Raw genomic sequence first — 23,890 nt, forward strand, 5'->3', positions numbered from 1 at the left:
ACAGGGAACTCTGAGTATCACTCATGTATTATGAAGGATAATGTACCCCCTACTGTAAATGATAAGGATATTAGAAGTCACTGAGGGGTTCTGTGACCATATAGAGACACAAGGCTGCAGGCTGAGTTACACAAGGAACTCTGAGTAGGGATAATGTACCCCCTACTGTAAATTATAAGGATATTTGATAATATAAATAGGAAGTGGAAACAAGAAAAAAAGTCAATATATGTATATTTATTGATTATAATAAAGCATAACTGTATTCGTTGTGTGGCATGATTTATTGTAATGAACCAATAACCCATTTGCACAAAAAAGAATTTCCATACTCTCATGGATTGAAAAGGACCTTTCACATTATCAGCCTATTAAAAAAAACAGAGGTTGTACTAGTAGTTAGTTTAAATATCACTTATTACACCAGAATGTGTGAGGTGTAATTACTAGTACGCAATGAAACCAAAAAGAAGAAAGTAGTAACCCCACACTATCTGTTTAACCAATTTCTATAAATAAATTAAATTCAGTGGACTATATAAAGTGCTTAATATAAGTGCAAAAATTTAATAATTACGAACACATATATTAATCCATCTTTAGTGATTTTAATCAATTCATGAATTCATCCCAACAGCTTAGTACTTATATTCCAATTAATAACCAAAATGTATCAATTCATTAATTAAAGTGCCAGTGCATGCAACATATCAATTGGATTATAAATGCATCCACCAATTAATTAATATATTACATACAGATCAAGTATCAAGAGGACTGCGGTCTCAATTAACTGTTCTGTTAGAGAGCTATTTAAAAAACCGCAAACCCCCAGCGCCTTAAAGTCAAAGAGGATCAAGAATGAAGTGCTGCTTTTCAGTATTAGCTCAAGAATTGGCTGTTATCAATTTTATAGCTAGAGAACCGAAGGCTTTTTTAAAAAAGGATTTTCTAAAATCAAAAGAGCAAAGGCATTCCGACGCGCGTTTTGCGTTGGCTTTTTCTGCCTTGAAAAAATTTGTGGAGCCTGTTGACCCTCAATGGATCCTAAACTGAAAAGCAGCACTTCATTCTTGATCCTCTTTGACTCTAAGGCGCCTTGGGTTTGCGTTTTTTTTAGATAGCTCTCTAACAGAACAGTTAATAATTGAGACCGCAGTCCTTAGTGTCCTGCCTTTCTCCCCGTGTGGTGTCCCAGGGCCTAGAAAAAAAAAACTCAGGTAGTAGATTTTGGGACAGCTCCACCTCTATTCTATTTTCACTTTCCAATCTTTTTATTCATGAAATGCTAGCTATTTAATATAAAACGTTTCCAATATATATACACTTGATCTGTATATAATATATTAATTAATCGGTGGATGCATTTATAATCCAATTGATATGTTGCATGCACTGGCACTTTAATGAATTGATACATTTTGGTTGTTAATTGGAATATAAGTACTAAGCTGTTGGGATGAATTCATGAATTGATTAAAATCACTAAAGATGGATTAATATATGTGTTAGTAATTATTTAATTTTTGCAGTTATATTAAGCACTTTATATAGTCCACTTAATTTAATTTATTTATAGAAATTGGTTAAACAGATAGTGTGGGGTTACTACTTTCTTTTTTTTTGGTTTAATTATCAACCCATTAATAAATTATAGACCTTTCTACACATTGACTGGAAATGGGGAAATAGACAAGACAACACAGTGGTTTAGACAGGGACTCTGGGCTTCCAAAGAGCAACTTCTAGGCTCAAATATTGCCTTTCTTTCCCGTGGGACACTTATCTCTAACTGACAGGAGCAGAGACCATGAAGCTTCCTGGATATGGACAAATGGAGTTTAAGAGGAGGAAATAACTTGGGAACGTTGGAGAGAGGGACATTGGCTTGGGGTGAGATGTCAGTGTGTAGATATTAGTCAATTACATGGACATTACTTTATGGTGAAAATTCCTTATTGTAGGTCAAGGTTTCCAGACTAGTCATCAACTGATCTTCACTAGAGCTACTACCCCTCCATCCCCTGTTTGTGATAGACTAATTACAGCATATAGACAATTGCACCTATATACAAGAATATAAAAAGGCTAAACATAGTGAAGACATCCGACGAACCTCAGCGAGACAAAAGGAAAGACTAAGGGCAAAAAAACTGTGATTGCAAACACTTGTTCATAAGCAAATAGTTCAAAAGAAACTATAAACTTTAATGCAGAATTAAAAAGAAAAAAACATAAAACAAAAAAAATGGCAGGACTGTGTTACTCCTATTAAAATACATGTGTCTAGAGTGGGGGGGGGGGCGTTCAAAAACGATGAAGGCAAAAAATCTAAGAGTCATTTGACCAGTTTTGTTCTCGTAGAAATGGTTCAGGAAATCAGTGACACTATATTGTATATACATAGAGGCGAGCCCAACGTGGCTTCTCCTTCCAAACATGTCCATGGGCCAATATATTTCATAAAACACTTGTTAGCTTTTGAGTTTGGCAAAGGCATGTCCTTCATGCTGGCCAAGATAGTGTAGACCTTCATTTTAAAAGGTTTAGGAAGAAAGTTAGTCTGAACTGCCTTAATACTCAATGCGCGTGTAGTAGTGCATGCTTCCAAGCAGAACCCAGAACTGAAAGGAGAAAAATAAAATAAATTAATAAAGCCTGGTTGTAACGTGCAGTATATTATGTTAATTATAAGGTGAGCTGCCCCTGTTTCTTTATTAGGGCTTTACAGTAGAATGTATACTGGTCATATTTAGACTAAAGGCAAAGCCCTCCTTGATCAATATGTGGAAGTTCAACCAGACCTTGATCTGGAAGAAAGAAAAATCCCACTGATGAAGTAGAGAATTGGGCCATTGATGTCAACGTCTCAGCAGGTCTTTACTGCCCCTCTATATGATCCAAACCTCTATATGACACAAACTGTAGCATGGTTGCACACACCACTACGGAGGAAAGATTGGGTAAAGCTCTAATCTGATATAGATGTTAACTACCTAGAGGATCTCCTTATGTATGGGCAACATTAGTCTCATTCTAATAAGGTTGGACACAACCTGATGCAGCCAGGTCACAAAGATCCTAATGAAAATAATTCTGGAGGAATTTTTAGCAAGTGAGAGAATACAAGGATACTAATACGAGTACAATGTTCATCAAGGTACTGGTCGGATTGGCATTAACTACTTCTGGTGGGGTTTTCCACCATCCCCTGGATCATTTGAAAGGAAATTGAGAGTTACTTACTGTCCAGCAGAGAATTGAAAATCCAAACCAGGCAACACCCCAGGCATGACGAGTCATTGGGCCAGCAATCTGGTCATAGCAACCCTAGAAGATATAAAGCGTTACATGTTTTAGGAGGTATGTTCTTGTTTGCCCAAAACAAAATCATCTGCCACCACCGTACTGCTCCACCCTAGTCACCTGCAGACGTTACCCACTGCAGCATTCAAGAATGTTGGAATTTCCCTTAACTACATTTAAAAGGGACCTATATACCTACAAGTGCCAACAGCAATATCCTTTTTCAGGAGTAGGCCAACTAGGGTAGGAGTTGGATCTTCATTAGAAGATGTGTATGCAATGCATCACAGTTCATGCAGGTCCTGCTAAAATACTTACATCCAGATTCACATATCCAGATACTCCAAGCTTACACGCTTCCAGGTTTATGGGTTGACCGAGGCTGTTCATGATGCAGCACTGCTGAGGCCAAGGGTAGGCAGAGTCACTGTTATACTGCCTGAACACCGATGTGTAGGTCTGCCAGTCTTGTGGTCCATTGACGCCACAACAGCGGTTCTGGGGGAGGGGGGGAGATGACCCAAATGTTAATAGTCTATAGAACTTGTCCTGGAGGGATGTTAATTAAGCCAATTTCAGCCCTAACACAACCCCATACCATACCAGAAGCATAAAGCGGTTCCAGGTGCTAGTGACTCCAGCAATTTTCCAAGAGTTGTCATTGTTGATTGGGTTGGGATTTTGGTAAAGTTCTAGCATCTGTTTCAGGAAGAGCTCTGGAATGAACTAGAGCGAAGGGGGAAAAAAAATGACTGTCAAGATGAATGTCTTTGGAAGGTAAAAGGCAAGTTAGAAGCCTTGAGCCCTTGAATTCCAATCAACCTATTACTTGACTTTTTTGTGCTTCACCACATCGATTAGGAATGTAACCACGACATTTTGATATTAATGGCCACACATTGTTGGGTACTTTGCTTGATTTATACCCAAATTGGGAAGGGACTTTGAAAAATATTGTTGGGTTTAGCCCATCCTATAACCCCATCAGATCTTTGACGGTCTGTCTAAAGAAAAGGTGCTATTGTCCAATGCCCCTACTGACTGGGTGAACAGTCAGCTTGTGTAAGAAGAGCAACAGTGTTCCACTCCCATCTTCAATTGGTTGTCCGTTATTATTATCATGGATTAATGACTTATACATACCTAGGCTAGAAATACTCACAAAATTTTGTTGAGTTGCAGCAGTGATGGCAGAGGCCACTTCGAAGGCATACACAATGAACATCAGGATGAGATACTGCAATGTAGAAGGTGTAAAGTATATTAAAATATCATCAAATTCCATTTACAAACATTGCTAATAAGCAGTAACCCATTCCAACCAATGCTTGCATCCAATGGCATTAAACCAACTAAAGGCTGTTGGCGATGTCACTGTGGGAAGTTCCACAGAGTTCTGTATTTGCCATTGGTTCAGAGGCACAATGACCGCGGCCACAGCCAATAAAAAGGTCTTTGAACCAGATGAACAGAAAGCATTAGAGATTTCCCCATAGAACATGGATTTCTCCTCTTGGAGGAGGGTTCCTTTCTATTACTGCCCCATTATCCAATAGCCCTAAGTTTGTGGAGCCTGCTGATCCTCAATGGATCCTAAACCTCACCACCATCAGCATTCTCCTGTTCGACTTCATGATGCCAATGATCCCGACGATAGACAAGACGAAGAGACAGAATCCGGCAAAGATGCCAATCCATGCGGCGCCAAATATGTCATCGTTGTCAGTAGCCTCCAGCAGCGGGTAGATGCCACTCTGGTCTGACACAAAGAAGATGCACTCGGCCGTCAGGGCCAAACCACAGAGCTGGAAACAATGAGAGGGGGACCATGATTAAAACATGTAGAGGACTTTTGAAGGTTACCTTTGTTGAACTTTGACGCCACCTAGTTAGACCATGTGACCCACAGAGGCCTGTATGGCACCCAAAGATATACACACACACAATCTACTAACTCAAATTGTTAAGCAGAGAAGGGTGAATGAAACAACTAGTGGGAACCAGGGGCATCAAGATTAGGGGCTTCAGTCCAACGTCTCAGGGACAAAACCCAGAGCCTCTATTTCCAAAAAACTGGTTCAGTTATGCAGATAATTTTTCAGAACCTTCTCCAGGGACTTGAGAGGAATAAATAAGCAGCCACTTACCCCCATGACCACATTGCCGAAGATAATGATGGACTGGTAACACCGAACTCCAGAATCGTCCTTCATTTTCTGAGTCACTTCAAATAGAAAATAATTTTTAATTAACAAAAGGACTAGGATTGTGACAATGTGGTGTGTGGGCCTCTAAGGGTTTCTATTGTTTACACCGTGGCAGCCTGGAAAGACCTGGATGAAGATGTGCTCCGAGCGAGCGACCCGTGAGAAGGAATGTAACTCGCTTGCATTTCATACAATGTTACATTTTTATCTTCAGCGTTTTCTGAATCAATAGAAGGAAAACAGGTTTTTCTTCTCTTCAGTCTGTTTGAAGGGGACACAGACAAGATCTTAGATCTAAAAACATCCCAAACTTCTCATGTATGCATTGCTAGGGGCGGGGGCAGATAGGCCGTGAAGAATTCCACCGTGTGAAAAACAAAATCCAGCAGTAGAAATAACAGAGTTTCTGGGCAGTGGTTTGCCTTGTGTCTGCAGGCCCAGATTTGTGGAAAGGCCACCTAGGCCTGGACTAGGGAGGCAGGATTTTAGGGGGCGGCATGCTGCCCAACCACACCCACATTGGTTCAAAAACACTGGGGATGCGTTGGAGATAATCATAATTTTTTTTAAATTTCCCATGCGACAATCTCCATTGCTCCGGTCCCAATGATGCAAATATGCCTGAATAAAGGGGAGGGGACAGCAGTGTTCCTAGGGGTGCCCACTATGTAAATCCGCCCTGTGTGCCTGACGCGTTTCACGTAGATCTCTATAGAAAGCACTGGCCGGCTCAGCCAAATGCTCCCAATGCTATAAGCCTACGGCTTCCACCGGTTCTATATAGTTCTCCTGGGCATCTCTTTTATCTTACAAGGGAAGGAGGTGTGGCTCAGTATGCCAGATGCTTCAATTAACCAGAGGTTTAAAATTGAAACCAATGCTAAATGAAAGCAATATTTTTCAGGAACAAATATTATATGCAACACCTCTCCCCACCTATTGTGCACAAATAATCACTCACCTTAAATCTCCCCCTAACTGGCCTTCAGGCTGGGCCCCCTTAGCTCATAACAAGGTTACAGATATATAGAAACATTGGGGTAACACTCATCCTGCTATAGTTCCAGGGGTACCCAAGACACAAATAAGCACTCACCCCAAATCTCCCCCTAACTGGCCTTCAGGCTGGGCCCCCTTAGCTCATAACAAAGTTACAGATATATAGAAACATTGGGGTAACAGTCACCCTGCTATAGTTCTAGGGGTACCCAGGGCACAAATAAGCACTCACCCCAAATCTCCCCCTAACTGGCCTTCAGGCTGGGCCCTCTTAGTCCAGGTAAGGGTGCAGGGAGTTTCTATTATGTACAGTATATGCAGAATTTATCAAGTCTTTGAGAATGAACATTTTACCAAAACCCATTTTAAAAGAATTCTCTATTTCCTTTGCTAAATGTGGCTGTAACGGTTGACTGGTCATACTTTCCCTTTGCAGAGCCCACTAATTGGGCCCCAGAAAGATGTAGAACCCTAATTCTGACTGCTCTTACAGTGAAGAACCCCATCCTATTTTGATCCCGCTTTTAAATTTGCAACTGCCCTTGATGAAATGACCCTTTCTTTGCTGATGACAAATCATTTCATTCCCTTATTAGCCCTTTAAGTGTTCTAAATGTTTCCGCATTGCCCCAAACAGACAGGACCGGATTTAAATAGCGTGTGCCCCTAGGCCTGTTGTCATTCGCAGCATGTCACCCCCTAAAAACCTGAAGGCCCCTAACCTTGCGCCTCAGACCCGGCACCCTGGACAGGACAGTAGAGGTGGTTGAGTCACTGCTTCAGACCTACCATGTGCCGTCTTGAATTTCGGCCCAGGTTGCAGAGCACTCCCCCAGTGTAACCACACTAGGTTAGTCAACCAGATTAATTGGACAAAGTGCCTAATGGTCTATTATGTTTCCCCTCAATACGGGGATTACCCTATTGCAGTGGTCCCCAACCAGTAGCTCGCGAGCAACATGTTGCTCTCCAACCCCTTGGATGTTGCTCCCAGTGGCCTCAAAGCAGGCGCTTATTTTGGAATTTCTGGCTTGGAGGCAAGTTTTGGTTGTATAAAAACCAGGTGTACTGCCAAACGGACCCTCCTTTAGGCTGCCAGTACACCTAGGGGCGACCAAATAGCCAATCACAGCCCTTATTTGGCATCCCCATGGACTTTTTCATGTTTGTGTTGCTCTCCAACTCTTTTTTACATTTAAATGTGGCTCACGAGTAAAAAAGGTTGGGGACCTCTGCCCTATTGCCTGAGTCTGAAGTGTACCTAATGGTGACTAGCCCACCTCTACTGTAGTGTATATAAACACAGGGACATAGTCAAGTGACTCACTAGCTACCCCTTGATCTCACAGTGAAGGTGGGCATGTGCAGAGGAGTTGGCCTATTTGAATGACACAACATACAGGAGCCCAGGCTCTTTAATCACCTAGCCTCTTTTTGGCTATATATTTTGAACTTCCACTCTGCACTGTGTTTATTGTTCAAATCCTGCGAGTGCCATCAATTCACACATTGTACCTATTTCTGACGCATGAGCACCCAGATTTCAAAAGTATTTTTAGGGTTGTGCGGCTCATACAATATTATATGGATAGATAGATAGATAGATAGATAGATAGATAGATAGATATTTGTGCTTGCTGAACTACCATTTGGCACACAGGCAGTTGGTGGATTTTTTGATGCGTCCCCTCCATTACTATGGTATATATAATATATACATATTTAGATACATATATACACACACACCATATTATACTTTTACACCATATTACCACCCTGGACAATAAAACTACACTAACTGCACAGCAGGAAACACAGGAACATATTTCTACAAAAAGCTGCTCCTGCAATGTTGTTTCATGAGTCTGAACTCTTAATTCTGAATTGAATGAATTATATTGGGAAGTTGTTTTGAACTGCATTTTCTTTCATTATATATTTAAAAAAAAAACAGTTTCATTAATGGAGTAAGCCGCCCAAAACAAGTATTGCAATATACACGTTAGATTTCCTCCAACATAAGTATTAGGGGACTCACTGACACCCCTCTTTAATGTAAAAGCCCCAGCATGCAACACAGCATTGGATTGTTGAACAGATTAAAGGGGAAGTTTACTTACATTACCCATACCCAGTTGATTTGTGCCAGGAGCTGCTTGGGGATTTTATCCTGCAGGAGACTAATATCAAAACCCCAATACCCCGAGTGTCTCCTTTAACTGCCTTTATAGGTTAGCGGAGACTGAAACACACACACAGGCTCCTCAGATTCAGTAACTCCTGCCCCATTTTCTAGTTGATCCAGTTAAAGGGGAAGTAAACTCTCTCAATGCAGTCCCTGGATTATTATTATTATTATTATTACCAGCACCCTGCCAACGACACCCTGCAGGCATGTACCGGGGAGGCAGAGGTTGGTAAATACCCCAGCAGGGTGTTGTCGCACGCAGGCAAGTGTACAACATCTGATTATTAATATAACATGAATACAGCAGCCACACCCACCGACTGACTGAAAGGAATTCCTGCTCTATACAATGTGCTTAATCTGAGTGTAAGCTCTTGGGGGCAGCAGCTGCAAATCTCCAGTTTAAGGGTTAATTAATAAACCCTGTCCTTCCTACACTCCAGCCTGACTATACCCAGCACCTTCCTGTAACTCCCATAATAAGTCAGCAGATACCATAGCGCAGTACAACAGCATAAGGGTCCCTAATACACAGTCACACTGTTGCTTTACCCTTAATTACAGCGGCTGTAGATAAAACCTTCACAAACAGAAAGGCCACCCCATAATATGTGTAAAGAAGCTAGAAGGGGCTGCACAGAGTGTCCAATAATTAGGGGCCCTGGAGTAGGAACCACTTACCTTCTATCCTCCCTGAGAGATGGGAAACACCTGTCTTGCCTGATCTTCCAGCAACTCTTTAAAGATTCCTCAAGCCTTACCTGAGGCCTGCTGCTATTGGTGGGAGCCAGTCATGTGATCAAGATACCTGGCCAAACCTGTTCTTTAATTTTGACTGGAAGAAAGGCATCAGAGCGATTTCTTTCTCATGCAGGAATGTGGCATGGGGGGGGCTGTTTCCTTACCGTGGGACCCCGGGAGTTGCTGAACTACAACTCATTCTATTCTTTAATAGGTTTAACCCCATGTATTCTAGCATTTATGCCACTCTGAAGGGCTGCACTGATGGTTCTACCATCCCAGTTCATGTAGTAGTGATGTATATGTAGCTGATCAAAGAAATGCTTAAAGCATGCTGGGAGTTGTAGTCCATTCATTGTTACATTATATAATTTTAAATATATTTATAAATAATTACAAGGGGGGAGGGGTTACTTTTTAAGAAGCATTTGATGGGTCCCAGGGTGCAGGGGCCCATCTTCAACCTGTTTTTAGAAATCTTTTATTTATCCTAGGAATGAACCAACCTTCTGGTTGCTAGGCTTGGCTGTCCTGGCAACCGGAGACCATTTTTAACATCAGGGTGGGAGAAGCAGAAACAGCACTGGGCCCCAAAATATTTCTAAATACAGGTTGAAGTTGGGCCCCTGGTACCCATATGGATCTTCTTAGCTCTTTCTAATGAAGTTGGTCTGCGAAGTACAAAGATAGAATGGGCTTTTGCCTTGCAGGGCATGCTGGGAGTTGGAGTCAGATTGGACTGTTCCTTGGAGGGAGGATCATTATAGAACTCAAGAGTTGTAGACATGATCCCATCCCCTGCACACTTTTGGATTGACCTGCCAGGATACCTGAACATCATCCATCGGGCCCCTAGTAAAGGACAAGTCCTGGCAGCATTTCCACCATAGGGCTACACTGTATAACACTTACTGCATCTCTGGAGGAGGGGGGAGTATCAGTACAAAACTCCCTGCTGACTCCCTGCCTTACCCTCTGATCTTTCCTTTTGTTCCCAACTGAAACTTTCCCTTTAAGTGCTAATTCCCCTTTGTATTTGTTTTATTTATGGTATAACGGAATTGCTCGGCAGCAGGGAAATGAAATTCTTGTGATAAATCAGAGGGCAACACTTTCAGTTTGGAAGGGGTAAATCTTCATTTTATAAAATACTTTCTTGCTCTGCACGTCTCTGTTTTGTTATCTGGTTGCCGGGGTCTCACTTCACACAGCAACCCATTCAAATTAATAATGTACTACTGTAAATGATAAGGATATTAGAAGTCACTGAGGGGTTCTGTCAACATATAAAGTCACAAGGCTGCAGCTATACTGATATACATATGTGTATATACCATACAGTATATATATATATATTTGCACATTATACAGCCCCTCATTGTGTGAGTATGAGAGTGAGTGTATGAGTGAGTGGGTGTGGCTCTGCCTATAAGAATACCCCCCAGTAAAGAGCTACAAGTTGGTTGTTTGTAGTGTTCATGTGAAACCAGAGAGACAGAAAGTCCTGATTCCGTACATAACTGGGACACATTCTTCCCCAAACCCACCTGTCAGGTTTTACAGAAACCCTTTCCCACCCCTTAATTGCAAACAAGTGCCCAACAGCTCAGCAGTTTAAAGGGGAACTACACATCCCCTATCCCCCCTTTCCCAACAGATTTATTTTACAGTAATTCCATTGCTGGACTTCATATAGGACATTAGAATGTTCACAGGGATCCGGAGCTGTAGCCAGAGGAGAAGTGGCTTCTGATACATTAGGGTAAATTCACTAAAAGACGAAGCGCCTAACGCTAGCGTGAATGCGCCAGCGTAGCGCATTTTCGTTAATTCGCCTATTCAATAACGGACGCTAGTGTTACTTCGCACCCTTACGAATTTGCGCAACAGACGTAACTACGCAAATTCACTGACGCGCAAATTATTCTGAACGCTACCTTTTACGCCAGACTTCCTTCGCCACCTCAGACCAGGCGAAGTGCAATAGAGTAAATAGGGATTGCTTCAAAAAAAGTTAAAACATTTTTCTAAGTCCCAAAAAACGCCGGCGTTTTTTCATTTTTTATGGGTGATAGGCTGAAAAAGATCGAAAAAATTTTTGGGGGTACCCTCCTTCCCCCCTACATTTCCTAACTCATGGCACCTTAACTATACAGTGGGCACATGTGTAGGGCAAAATAAAAATTTTATTTGCTGTTTTGAAGGTTTTCCAGGCTTGTGTAGTGCTGCTACATATACCTCCATTGTAACTACAATTTGGCGCCGTATGCAAATTAACCATCGCTAACGTAACTTCGCTTTGCTAGGCGAATTAACGCTAGCGCAACTTCACAAACTTACGCTTCCCCTGAGCGCAACTTCGGATTTTAGTGAATTTGCGTAGCGCTGGCGAAAATACACCTGGCGAAGCGGATGCTGGCGCAACAACGAATCTTAGTGAATGTCCCACATTGTTTCAAGAGTGAGATCCAGCAGTGCAGAGAATAAAAAGGAACAGGCCAATGCTGCTTTCAGTTGCAGAAACAGATGATAAGTTGAAGGCTGAAGAACCATGTGCCGGTTACATATGATCTGATCTGAGACTCCGTAGGATTCAGCAAACCCCCCCCAAAATAAAGAGCAAGCAGAAGGATTACCCATAATGCACCACATTAAAGCGCAAAGCTTCGGCCCCAAGACTCATCTATTTAGCCTAATGGGTTTACTTGGCCAATGACCAATGTCTTCATGAAGAAATGACTTGTTTAAATACCCAGAACATTCACTCAGCGACCATAATACTGAGAGCTGCATAAATATTTATACTGGACGTGGATTTATTGTTACTTTGCACCATTTAATGCCTCGGCCCCTCCAGCTTCCCACAATGGCCTGAGTAATATTGTCAGAGTGATGGGTGGAGCGGGGCGAGATGGGCTGGGCAAAAAGATTGCACCATTGCTAAAAATGAGGGGGAATTTAGAGGGCAGAGAGGAGCAGGAACCTGGGGGCACAGGCAGTGAACTGGCTTTAGAATAGGGAGACTGCAAGTTTATCCGACTTTTAATGTAACATCTATATATAAACTGTCATGTGTAATGTTCAGCTATACCCATGTACTAACAGAAGCACTATGGCAGCTCCTGCATACACACACACACACTCTCTCACTTTCACTCTTAAGGGGCTGTTCGTGCTGAATTGTGCTTAGTACAGGGAATACCTATGCTGCCATAGTTTTATGGGATCTCTCTGTACAGACTATGAGCAAACTTAGGGGGCTGTTCCTGCTGAATTGTGCTTAGTACAGGGGAATACCTATGCTGCCATAGTTTTATGGGATCTCTCTGTACAGACTATGAGCAAACTTAGGGGGCTGTTCCTGCTGAATTGTGCTTAGTACAGGGGAATACAGTACCTATGCTGCCATAGTTTTATGGGATCTCTCTGTACAGGCTATGAGCAAATTTAGGGGCTGTTCCTGCTGAATTGTACTTAGTCAAGTCTGTGTGGGATATTGTCCATATATAAGATTATATATAATCCTTCAATCCCAGTTATATCAGATTCTGTGGTCAGTGTGTAACATATAATGAGCATTTCACATAAAGGGCAAATAATCATATTGTGTGTGAGAGAGGAACTTGCTTGTGAGCTGACAATCAAATGAGTAGCAGGAAGTACAGACACAGCATTGCACTAGGCGCCTCTCACTGCCTAGTTTGTGACACTGTGCATGTTACCCTAATATCCGGCATTCGTCACACTCACAGCACAAAGTGCGGCATCTCACTCTGAATCTCTCACTTTAACTGCCAAATGCCAACTGACTGATATGGAAAATTACACTGGTTAATATTTAACGTTGTTAAAATAACTTCCACTTTTAACATAATATTTTGTCCCCACAGTGTTACTCTTTATTTCTTACTGTTCATTGATAAACTTGTTCCTCTGCTTTTCTCATTTAAACATTCCGGATTAGATCTGTATCACGTACTGCTCTGTCCCTCCAGCAGCAGCCTCTCATACAACACCGAGCCCACTCTCTGTACCAACACTCTCCACTGATGTGTATGGGGGCACTCCAGCCTTCATTTACAGTACATTATCCCTTATAATACATGAGTGATACTCAGAGTTCCCTGTATAACTCAGCCTGCAGACTTGTGCCTTTATATGGTCACAGAACCCCTCAGTGACTTCTAATATCCTTATCATTTACAGTAGGGGGTACATTATCCCTTATAATACATGAGTGATACTCAGAGTTCCCTGTATAACTCAGTCTGCCTTTATATGGTCACAGAAAATCTCATAGGAATGAATGGAGAGTGGCGGAATTTCACTCTAGAGGACTGTGGCGATCTCTAACTTCACTCTTTGATAAATATACCCCTGGTGTTTTTCGGATAATGAATATTTCCTTAATTTTGATCTCATTGCCTCAAGTCTACTAGAAAATCATGTAAACATTAAATAAACCCAATTGGCTGGTTTTGCCTCCAATAAGGATTAATTACATCTTACTTTGGATCAAGTACAAGCTACTGTTTTATTATTACAGAAAAAAAGGAAATTATTTTTAAAAATGTGGATTATTTGATTGAAATGGAGTCTATGTAACTGTAATTTGGATCTTTCCGTATAACGTGTTTCCGGATAATGGATCCTATACCTGTATATTGAAATGGGCCCCCCTGTACCTCCTGTAGGGTCTCCTTCCTCTGTATTTACCCCCCAGGATACATGTCACCCCCCCTCCAACTCACTAAATAACAATGTATATACATATCACCAGAAAAGAACCATGAATATAGATGACATTACTATTGCTTTTATGAGGAAAAGGAATACGGGGGAGAAAATTCATTTGGAGGTTTACATCGCCCCAGTACCACCAATTTTCATCATTCAGCTCTGGATAACGTGTGACCTCGGGGGTTAATGGCGGGGAGACGACAAAGGGAACAGGCTGGTGAGATTTATTATTGTTCCTTCTTGCTGGAGATCATGGACTGCACCTACAGGAGAGATAATAGAAGGTATAATACAGACCATTACATACAGTGACAATATCATGCTGGGCTCTGTACAATCCCATGATCCCTTCTGCTAGAACACATGAACCAAATTTAAATTTAACAGATGCAGAAAGACACGAAGATTAGATGAGAGGAGGGAAACAGACTGGTAAAACTCATTTTTTTTTATTATTTGTGGTTTTTCAGTTATTTAGATCTTTATTCAGCAGCTCTCCAGTTTCAGCAATGTGGTTGCTAGGGTCCAAATTCCCCCAGCAACCATGCATTGATTTGAATAAGAGGCTGGAATAGAAAGTAATAAAAGTAGCAATAACAATAAGGTGCAGATTTATCAAAGGTCGAGGTGAATTTTCAAATTTGAAAAAAAAAAAAAAATCGAATTTTGAGCTATTTTTTGTGTACTAGGGACTAGTCCAAATTCGATTTTAATTTGAAAAAAAATCGAAGATTCAAATATCGCAATTTCTCTTTAAAAATTAGACTTCGACCATTCGCCATCTAAAACCTGCTGTTTTAGCCTATGGGGGACCTCCTAGAACTTATTTGGAGTCAATTGGTGGACTTTGAAAAATCAAAGTTTTTTTGGGGGAAAACTTCTAATCGAATTCTATCAAATGCGATATTCCTTCAATTTGAACGATTCGAGTTCGGCCAAATACGGACCTATTCGACCCATAAAAAAACTTCAACTTAATTTCGGTTGGTCTTTTTGAATTCGGATTTCGAAGTTTTTTCAATTCGAAATCCGACCCTTGATAAATATGCCCCTACATGTGTTTTTTTTTACATGGGGGACCCCCTCTTTAAAAAGCTGGAACGAGTCAGAAGAAGAAGAAGAAGGAAAATAATTAAATTACTATAAAAAAAACAACGGCCGAATACAGTTGCTTAGAATTAGCCATTCTGTAACATACTGAAAGGTGAACTACCCCTTTAAAGGAGAAGTTGCAACTCATTGGATTTTTCCAGATAAGAGTCTTCTGGCTGATGCTTAATCCATAGTAGTCCAAAGTATTGCAGTGGGGAGTTAGATTTATATAAATAGATATGTGTATAGATGTTACCCCAGTCACCTCTCTATAAAACGCAAGCACTATATTATGGGATTGATGTTTATTATATCACACAGACACACATTATGCACAAAACCCCCTCCCCTAGGGAATAATAAAAAGGCATGGTGTCATTATGGGATGATTGGCATCAGTAAGGAGACAGGGGTGCAGCACATGCAATATTTACACAGGCCATTACACATATAACCCCCAGCCCTTGGCAAGTGCTACAACAATCCTTTATATTGGGCAGCCCTCCAGCACATGGCAAACTCCATGATACGTTATGGAGCCACAACTGGATCAGATCAGCAAGGCAGATGAGAGAATGATCAGATTATTGGCTGGGGGAGATGCTGATAGGTTATCAGTGGCAGAGGCTTCTAGCCAAGGTCTCTCCCCTCACAAACCTCTCCTACTTTGATATGGCTCAGCTGCAACCCCAGTCATCCATCCATCCATCCATCCATCCATCTATCTATCTATCTATCTATCTTAGAGTCCTGCAGCGGGTCAGGTACCCGAGGGATACCCACAAAAATCTGCGATACCCTGCGGGTTGCAGGTAGAAGTTTCGGGAGCAGGTATAAACGCGGGTCGGAGGTTCTCCAGGTTTGCAGGTCGGATGTCTTCTCAATGGTGAGTTTTACTCCTTTTTTCCTGATCACGCCTACTTCTAATGATGTCACTTCCGGTTTACAATGACAGCACTTCCTTGATGGTCAGCGGGTCGCGGATAAGGTACTCGTCGGTCGGGTTGGGTAGCGGGTCCAAGCAGGTAAGTATGCGGGTCGGATTTAACAAATTGGTTCCGCGCAGGACTCGAATCTATCTATCATCGATATCTATCTATCTATCCATCTAATCTCTCTCTCTCTATCTATCTATCTATCTATCATCTATCTTTCTATCCATCTATATGTATATGCAGGCAGAATAATTCTGCAGTCGGCCAGTGTAAGGCGGGGGTGGATGCCAGAATATGGGTCTCTGCCTTATTTCGTGTAACCCAGAGTATTACATGTCACTCAGCAGAGAATTTATATTGCTATTGACATTATAGAGTGGCAGGAGGAACAGCGGGGTAATCAGACAAATTGCTGGATGCCACTAACAGTTTCCAGTTCTGCCATGTGAGGGATCAGCAGTGGGGTCTGCAGGGAGATGGTGGGCAATGAAGACTGATAAATCTATCACTATGGGGGAGCTGGCTTCAGTAACTGGATTGTATTACAGTATTTTATCACAAGTAGTTTTTAAGGCAAGAACTAACGACATGTACTTAATCTGCCCACTCTGGGTACGTATGAAAGTTTTAGGTCTGCCTTCTTACATGTACAGGTATGGCATACCTCCAGACCCCTGTTTTGCTCAAAGTTTTGTGCAAAAAAAGCAGCCAGCACTGCAGCCACAGTCTTCTCAGTGCTGAGCTCAGTCTCAGCTCTTTCTTCCTAGTATTAACAGCAATACTCTGCAGCAGAACAGCTTCCTTCCCCTCTCTCTCCCCTACACCCCTATGGAGAGCACTCTGACAGACAGAGAGATGTGAGTTGTGGAGAAGTGTGAGCCTGTGTGAGTGCTGAGGGAGAGAAGACTCCTGCACAGACTGACTAAGGTTTACCATGTGGTGGGTGGCGGCACACTGCAGCAGGCAGTCTCTACGGAACGCATTTTAGGACATCCTGCAGCGAAATACCCTTCCTTCCTGCGATGTCCTATGCCTTCTGAATGGCGCATCGGTTGCTTTTACGTCACTCATTGTCCAAATCTGCAGTCACACCTCCGTCCTCTACCCTCCTTTCTCAGCCGTCAGTCATGCTAACTTCACCCTCAGCCTTGAGCCCTCAGCCCTGAGGAGTGAGGGCGGAAGGAAGAGGACTGAGGACTGAAGGCTGAGGGCGGAGTTAGCATGACTGACGGCTGAGAAAGGAGGGTAGAGGACGGAGGTGTGACTGCAGATTTGGACGATGAGTGATGGTAAAAGCAACCGATGCGCCATTCAGAAGGCATAGGACATCGCAAGTGCCAGGAATACATGCTGAAAACTGTCCTGATATTGGGCCTGTGGGGTAGGGCCATCTCAACAAAAAACTGGGCCCACGTCACAAGAAATATTGGGCCTAAAAAGAATTACCATCAAGAGTTTTGTATACAATTTTAGACCATGTCCTCTCTCCCAGAAAACTGATTCAGAGCACTACATTAACCACAGTAAGATCACTGCAGAAAATGAACCCCAGACATGCCAATAAGATTACTGCAGAAAATACATTCAGATTATTGCCTTAACCGCACGCATGCCTGAAATATCACTGCAGAAAATGGATTCGGAGTAGGGATGGGCGAAAACAGGTCAAATTCGCCCAGCCTATGGGTAAGTGCTCAATAGGCACGAAACGCGTTAGGTTTTATGTCCTAATAAATTTTTCTACTTTTTATATTTGTTTCTTCATTATTGGAGATCCTCACATTCTTTTTGGACACAGTACTTTTGATCTTGCACCTTGGGACCGAGGTGAACTGTGAGTGTTTTCTCCTTTATTCTTTACTATAATTTTGTATTTTTGATCCAATATTTATTTATTGAGTGGTACCATAGATATTGTCTACAATGTGGCAGTAGCACAAACCGTTTCTATAATCAAATTCGCCCAACCCTAATTCGGAGCATTGCAATAGTCGCAGAATGCCAGTAAGATCTTTAGAAAAAAGTGAGGAGCAAAAAATGCCATGTGATCAGTTTTCAGGCTCTGGCAGTAAGAATGGGGTCCTCAGAACCTTGGGTTCGTAAATGCTTCACCATTAAGCGAGCCCTGCTGTGTCAAGCTGCTCTGGCCTTTGTGTAATTGTCGGACAAAGATATGACTACCAGAGTAACACCAGGGAGTGGTGGACGGGGTTCAGTCCACAAGCATCCCGATAGAGCTGAGTACTGTTAACTTAGAATCCCCTGTAGTTCAATTCCTAGTTGCAACAGTAGTAGAAGAAGAAACACTAATGGTGTAAGAGAAGTATCAGTACAATAATTCGTGTTCTGAACCGGCGATTTGTCTTTGGCAAATTCTACAAAACCCTATGGTTGTCGTAAGTCTTTTAACAGAAGTTTTCTGAGTGCAAAGAGGAGTTTTCTGGGCTGTAATCAAGCCCCCAGCCTGTTTATTGCTAATAGAGCTTGCAGTCGATATTCCATGTTAATAGTGGTGGAAGTCAGGCACAGCAGTGCTTGTGTACTGGCGCTGGATGAATGATGTTGATTGCTCAGTGAATCTTTCAGTTGGGCGAATTAGCTGCTCTCACTTGTCACTAGTAATGAGAAGAGCTGGAGTGTTATTACCCCATGCTGCTAATGTAAATAGCAATATGGCCGGGGGGGGGGGGGTAGAACCAAGAAACAATCTTATGAAGCCGCTTATTGCCTTTACTGCAAAAAACAAAAGCAATATTTTGCCGCCAAGACGCAATCTGCAGAAAACATGGCGAGATTAAAAAGTAAAGGCTGTTAGTAATACACGGCGCATTACAGGAGTTATTGGAGTTAATGCTCAAAGGTTCCCACTGCAATTCCTAATGTGTGTCAAAGCCCCAAGAATCAGGCACTCAGCAGCCCAAACTGCTTTCATTTGGATGATTTAGCTGCATATTGTCATTCACTACCTAATTCAAGGGAAATAACAGACTTCAACCTATAATTAAAGGCAGTATGGCCTTAGACTGTAAGCTCACTGGGACAGGGACTGATGGAAATGTGATAGGGACCATGTATTGTAAGCTCACTGGGACAGGGTCTGATGGGAATGTGATAAGGGCAAGGACTAGGGTTGCCACCTGGCCGGTATTTTACCGGCCTTGCCGGTAAAAATTATGGCTGATCCCAATGTTATTAATAGAGAAAAAAGAAAAATATATAGGAAGGCTGGTATTTTTTTCCAGGAAAGGTGGCAACCATAGCAAGGACTGATGGGAGTGTGATAGGGACCTTAGATTGTAAGCTCACTGTGGCAGGGGTGATGGGAATGTGATACAGACCTTAGATTGTAAAATCACTGGGCAGGGGTTGATGGGAATGTGATTGGTGCCTTCAATTATAAGCTCACTGGGGCAGGGGCTGTGAATGTGATAAGGCCCTTATACTTTAAGCTACACTGGGGCAGGCACTGATGGCAATGTATTAGGGAGTTTAGATTGTCAGCTCACTGGGGCAGGGGCTGATGGGAATGTGATAGGGACCATAGACTGTAAGCTCACTGTGGCAGGGACTGGTGGGAATGTGATAGGGACCATAGACTGTAAGCTCCCTGCTGCAGGGACTGATGGGAATGTGATAGGGACCATAGACTGTAAGCTCCCTGCTGCAGGGACTGATGGGAATGTGATAGGGACCTTATACTTTAAGCTACACTGGGGCAGGCACTGATGGGAATGTGATAGGGACCTTAGATTGTAAATTCACTGGGGCAGGGGCTGATGGGAATGTAATAGGGACCTTAGACTGTAAGCTCACTGGGGCAGGGACTAATGGTAATGTGATAGGGACCTTATACTTTAAGCTACACTGGGGCAGGCACTGATGGGAATGTATTAGGGACTTTTTAGACTGTAAGCTCACTGGGGCAGGGACTGATGTATAATCTCTGTGCAGCACTGCAGAATAAGAAGTAAGTATAATAACACATGACAAAGGGTGTTTAAGATGTAACTGATCTATGAGAGGTCTGTACAAGGACAAATATTACCGTATATAAAAAATAGATGAGACTTGTACATCTAATACCTCAATTGCAACATAATTATGACTTAAAAATAGATCAGCCAATCAGAATCAAAATCAGTGCAATGGCAGTGGCACTGTAAATTACAATAGGTTAGAGTGTGATTAATGCGGGAGGTGGAAAGATAAGGAGATTTAGGAGGGGAATGGATATAGTTCCAAACGCACCAGAACCACCATGTTCTGTGTATTACAAGGGGTTGTTAGTTAGAGACTGGAATATGAATGGGAGAGGCCTGAAAAGAAAGATGAGTAATTAAAAAGAAGCATTAACAATACATGTGTAGCCTTAGGGTCTGGCCACACGGGCATATTCGGGAAGATTAGTCGCCAAGTGACAAATCACATCTTCTTTGCGGCAACTAATCTCCCTGATCTGCCTTCCCCTGCCTTCTGCCGGCTACAATGAAAATCGCCTGGGGGCAGGCACATGGAGCGCTTCGTTTTCCGAAGTTGCCCGTAATTGCCTCATGAGGAAACTTTGGGCGACTTCGGAAAATGAAGCTCTCCGTGTGCCTGCCTCCAGGTGATTTTTATTTTAGCTGGCGGAAGGCATTGGAAGGCAGATCGGGGAGATTAGTCGCCGCGAAGAAGAGATTTGTCGCCTGGTGACTGATCTCCCTGAATCTGCCCGGGTGGCCAGACCCTTACAGTCAGAAGAAGAAGGCAAGTAATTTAAAAACTATAAATATAAGAACCAACCTGTTTAGTGCTATAAGCAAAGGGGTGAGGGTGCTAAATTAACTCTTTAGTGTAAGGGCTGCAATTCTGTGGCCCTTTAGATGTGTGCACTTACATTTATCCCTTTGTAAAGGAGCCCATCATTGTTCCATGATTCATAACAGAACTTATAGTTGGTTTAAAGGGTAAGAAGAGATCAAGCTTCTGGGGAGGGGAGGGCCCTGCTACATGGCAGCTCCAGTTGCCTCTGCCCATGGTCTCCTCCCGCCAGGGCACCTACCTTCTGCAGCATGAACTGTAACGGCTCTTCCGGCTTCTCATAAACCAAGTTTTCTGTCATTTCCTGGCAAAGAAAAGCAAATTCATGTTTCTGCAAAATTTCTATATATTTTTTTTTTTTTTACCAGAACTAACTCTGAACCCCAAACCCTTTTAGTTTGCTGTGTTTTTACATGGGCAAACGGCCCTGTATCCCTTTCAGTATATAACAAATTGTATATAACATTATCCCCACTGGGAGGCAGTGTTGCTCCACAAACACTATGTATTTACTTCTGCATGTACATCATTCTCATTCCCTGCTTTATTATTTTATTAACCATTAAATCTTAAATATTCATGCAAATTTCCCATAAAAAAGCCCCTGGGACGGTACCCTAAACAACCAGTATATTGTCACCAACCCAAACTTGTCATTGTACTTATGGGTGAAAGCTGCCATAATTTCAGTACAGGTATGGGATCCATTATCTGGAAACCCATTATCCAGAAAGCTCCAAATTACAGAAAGGCTGTCTCACATAGACTCATCTTATCCAACTAATCCAAACTGTTAAAAATTATTTATTTTTTCTGTGTAATAATAAAACAGTAGCTTCTACATGCACTAATCCATATTGGAAGCAGAACCAGCCTATTGGGTTTATTTAATGTTTACATGATTTTCTAGTAGACTTAAGGTATGAAGATCCAAATTATGTAAAGTTCCGTTATCTGGGAAACCTCAGGTCCCGAGCATTCTGGACAACAGGTCCCATAGCTGTACTTGATCCCCACTAAGATATAATTAATCCTTATTGGAAGCAGAACCAGCCTATTGGGTTTATTTAATGTTTACATGATTTTCTAGTAGACTTAAGGTATGAAGATCCAAATTATGTAAAGTTCCACTATCTGGGAAACCTTAGGTCCCGAGCATTCTGGATAACAGGTCCCATAGCTGTAAAATGCTGCAGCTTATCATGTGGAGTGGGAACTGCCAGTCTATAGAAAGAAAAGCATTGTGGCAGCTCCCACTCAAGGGTACACATCTAAATATGATTATTCTTGCATGTTTCACTCTCTCTGGAAGGGTCCCCCTCACCTGGAATATCTGCAGAATGTTGTGCTTCTCCATGTATTTCAGGGAACGTTCAAATGGGTCCTCATATATGGGTGGTGCTGGCTGTTGGTGGCGGGTTGCCTGTGATACCTCTGTGATCAGAACATTATTATTTGCCACCTGTAAAAAAAAAAAAAAAAAAAAAATATATATATATATATATATATATTTATATATATATGTACATACAAATGTATGTTATAGGAAAAGGAGTGAGTAAAGAGCAAGGGCAGGAGTGTTAGTTAAAGGGATACTGTCATGAGCATGGGAAAAAATGTTTTTTTCAAAATGAATCAGTTAATAGTGCTACTCCAGCAGAACTCTGCACTGAAATCCATTTCTCAAAAGAGCAAACATATTTTTTTATATTCAATTTTGAAATCTGACATGGGGTTAGATATATTGTCAATTTCCCAGCTGCCCCAAGTCATGTGACTCTGATAAACTTCAATCACTCTTTACTGCTGTACTGCAAGTTGGAGTGATATCACCCCCCTCCCTTTTTCCCCCCAGCAGCCAAACAAAACAACAATGGGAAGGTAATCAGATAACAGCTCCCTAACACAAGATAACAGCTGCCTGGTAGATCTAAGAACAACACTCAATAGTAAAAACCCATGTCTCACTGAGACACATTCAGTTACATTGAGAAGGAAAAACAGCAGCCTGCCAGAAAGCATTTCTCTCCTAAAGTGCAGGCACAAGTCACATGACCAGGGGCAGCTGGGAAATTGACAAAATGTCTAGCCCCATGTCAGATTTCAAAATTGAATATAACAAAATCTGTTTGCTCTTTTGAGAAATGGATTTCAGATGGATTTCAGTGCAGAATTATACTGAAGCAGCACTATTAACTGATTCATTTTGAAAAAATGTTTTTTTCCCATGACAGTATCCCTTTAAGCTTCAGGTATTGCTGGGGATCCAACACTGATCCAGCAAAAAACAGTATTGGGCCATAATAGAAAGCATTGCTTGTGGTACAATTGGATATACTGGTATTAACCCAGCAATGGGCCTAGTCAATGCCAACTCTAGGGTCAAATTCAGCACCAGGCTATGAGCCATGAAATCAGTGCCTAGTTGGAGTACACCCAACTCAATGCCCCCACTAGCACTGGGGAAATAGGTACAGGGATGAAACTGCAAATGGACCCGAGCTTAATGCATGTAAATGTGATTGGGCTCTAGATTGCAAACTCCATTGCGGCAGGGAGTATACAGAGCCAAAGAATATGATATTTCCACTCTACAGAGACCATAGAGTCGCTGATTCGAGTGTTATGCAAATAAGTAGATATTATTATTACCTATTGATCCCTGCTCATGCCCAATCAATAGAGCCGAGGGACTACGAGCAGAAAAAGGCAGAGTAAGGAGGTAGGGGACCTCGTATTTTAAGTGCAACGTCCCAAGCTGATGTGCGGTGCCAATAGGCCGGAGAGATGAATGGGCTGCAGGGGTGACACTTTAGATTAAGGAAGATCTGATTTACAGTGAGGATTAAGCACCAGGCCGGGCAGGGGACCCGTGTCGCTCA

General features: G+C 42.1%; 2 protein-coding genes across 7 annotated transcripts in view; both read right to left on the minus strand.

The window, feature by feature from the left end:
• Positions 1–2,172: 2,172 nt before the first annotated feature.
• Positions 2,173–9,523, minus strand: upk1b.S (uroplakin 1B S homeolog). 5 transcript variants are annotated; one of them, XM_018248292.2, is made up of 8 exons: positions 9,382–9,523; positions 5,454–5,530; positions 4,911–5,111; positions 4,469–4,543; positions 3,910–4,032; positions 3,625–3,804; positions 3,247–3,330; positions 2,173–2,624 (listed from the first exon to the last, which is right to left on the minus strand). In XM_018248292.2, the coding sequence occupies exons 2-8, from the start codon at positions 5,517–5,519 to the stop codon at positions 2,574–2,576; spliced, it is 780 nt and encodes a 259-aa protein (XP_018103781.1). In that variant the 5' UTR covers positions 5,520–5,530; positions 9,382–9,523; the 3' UTR covers positions 2,173–2,573.
• Positions 9,524–14,241: 4,718 nt separating this feature from the next.
• The window catches only part of LOC108709278 (testis-specific expressed protein 55), a 37,834-nt gene continuing 28,185 nt past the window's right edge, over positions 14,242–23,890 (minus strand). For both annotated transcript variants that reach the window (XM_018248979.2, XM_018248978.2), the window contains exons 4-6: positions 22,333–22,470; positions 21,250–21,312; positions 14,242–14,444 (exon numbers count right to left, since the gene is read on the minus strand). In XM_018248979.2, coding sequence (XP_018104468.1) covers positions 14,409–14,444; positions 21,250–21,312; positions 22,333–22,470 — 237 coding nt within the window. In that variant the 3' untranslated portion in view covers positions 14,242–14,408. The remainder of the gene's footprint in view (positions 14,445–21,249; positions 21,313–22,332; positions 22,471–23,890) is intronic.

The sequence above is a fragment of the Xenopus laevis genome, chromosome 2S (assembly GCF_017654675.1).
Source record: "Xenopus laevis strain J_2021 chromosome 2S, Xenopus_laevis_v10.1, whole genome shotgun sequence".
NCBI classification, from domain to species: Eukaryota; Metazoa; Chordata; class Amphibia; order Anura; family Pipidae; genus Xenopus; species Xenopus laevis.

Coding starts and splice junctions, on each gene's coding strand:
- upk1b.S (XM_041583145.1), bottom strand. CDS start 5,703: ATGAAATGCAAGCGAGTTACATTCCTTCTCACGGGTCGCTCGCTCGGA. Junction 4,544..4,910: donor ACAGGAGAATGCTGATGGTG/GTGAGGTTTAGG, acceptor TCTACATTGCAG/TATCTCATCCTGATGTTCAT. Junction 2,625..3,246: donor TTTCAATTCTCTGCTGGACA/GTAAGTAACTCT, acceptor TTCTCCTTTCAG/TTCTGGGTTCTGCTTGGAAG.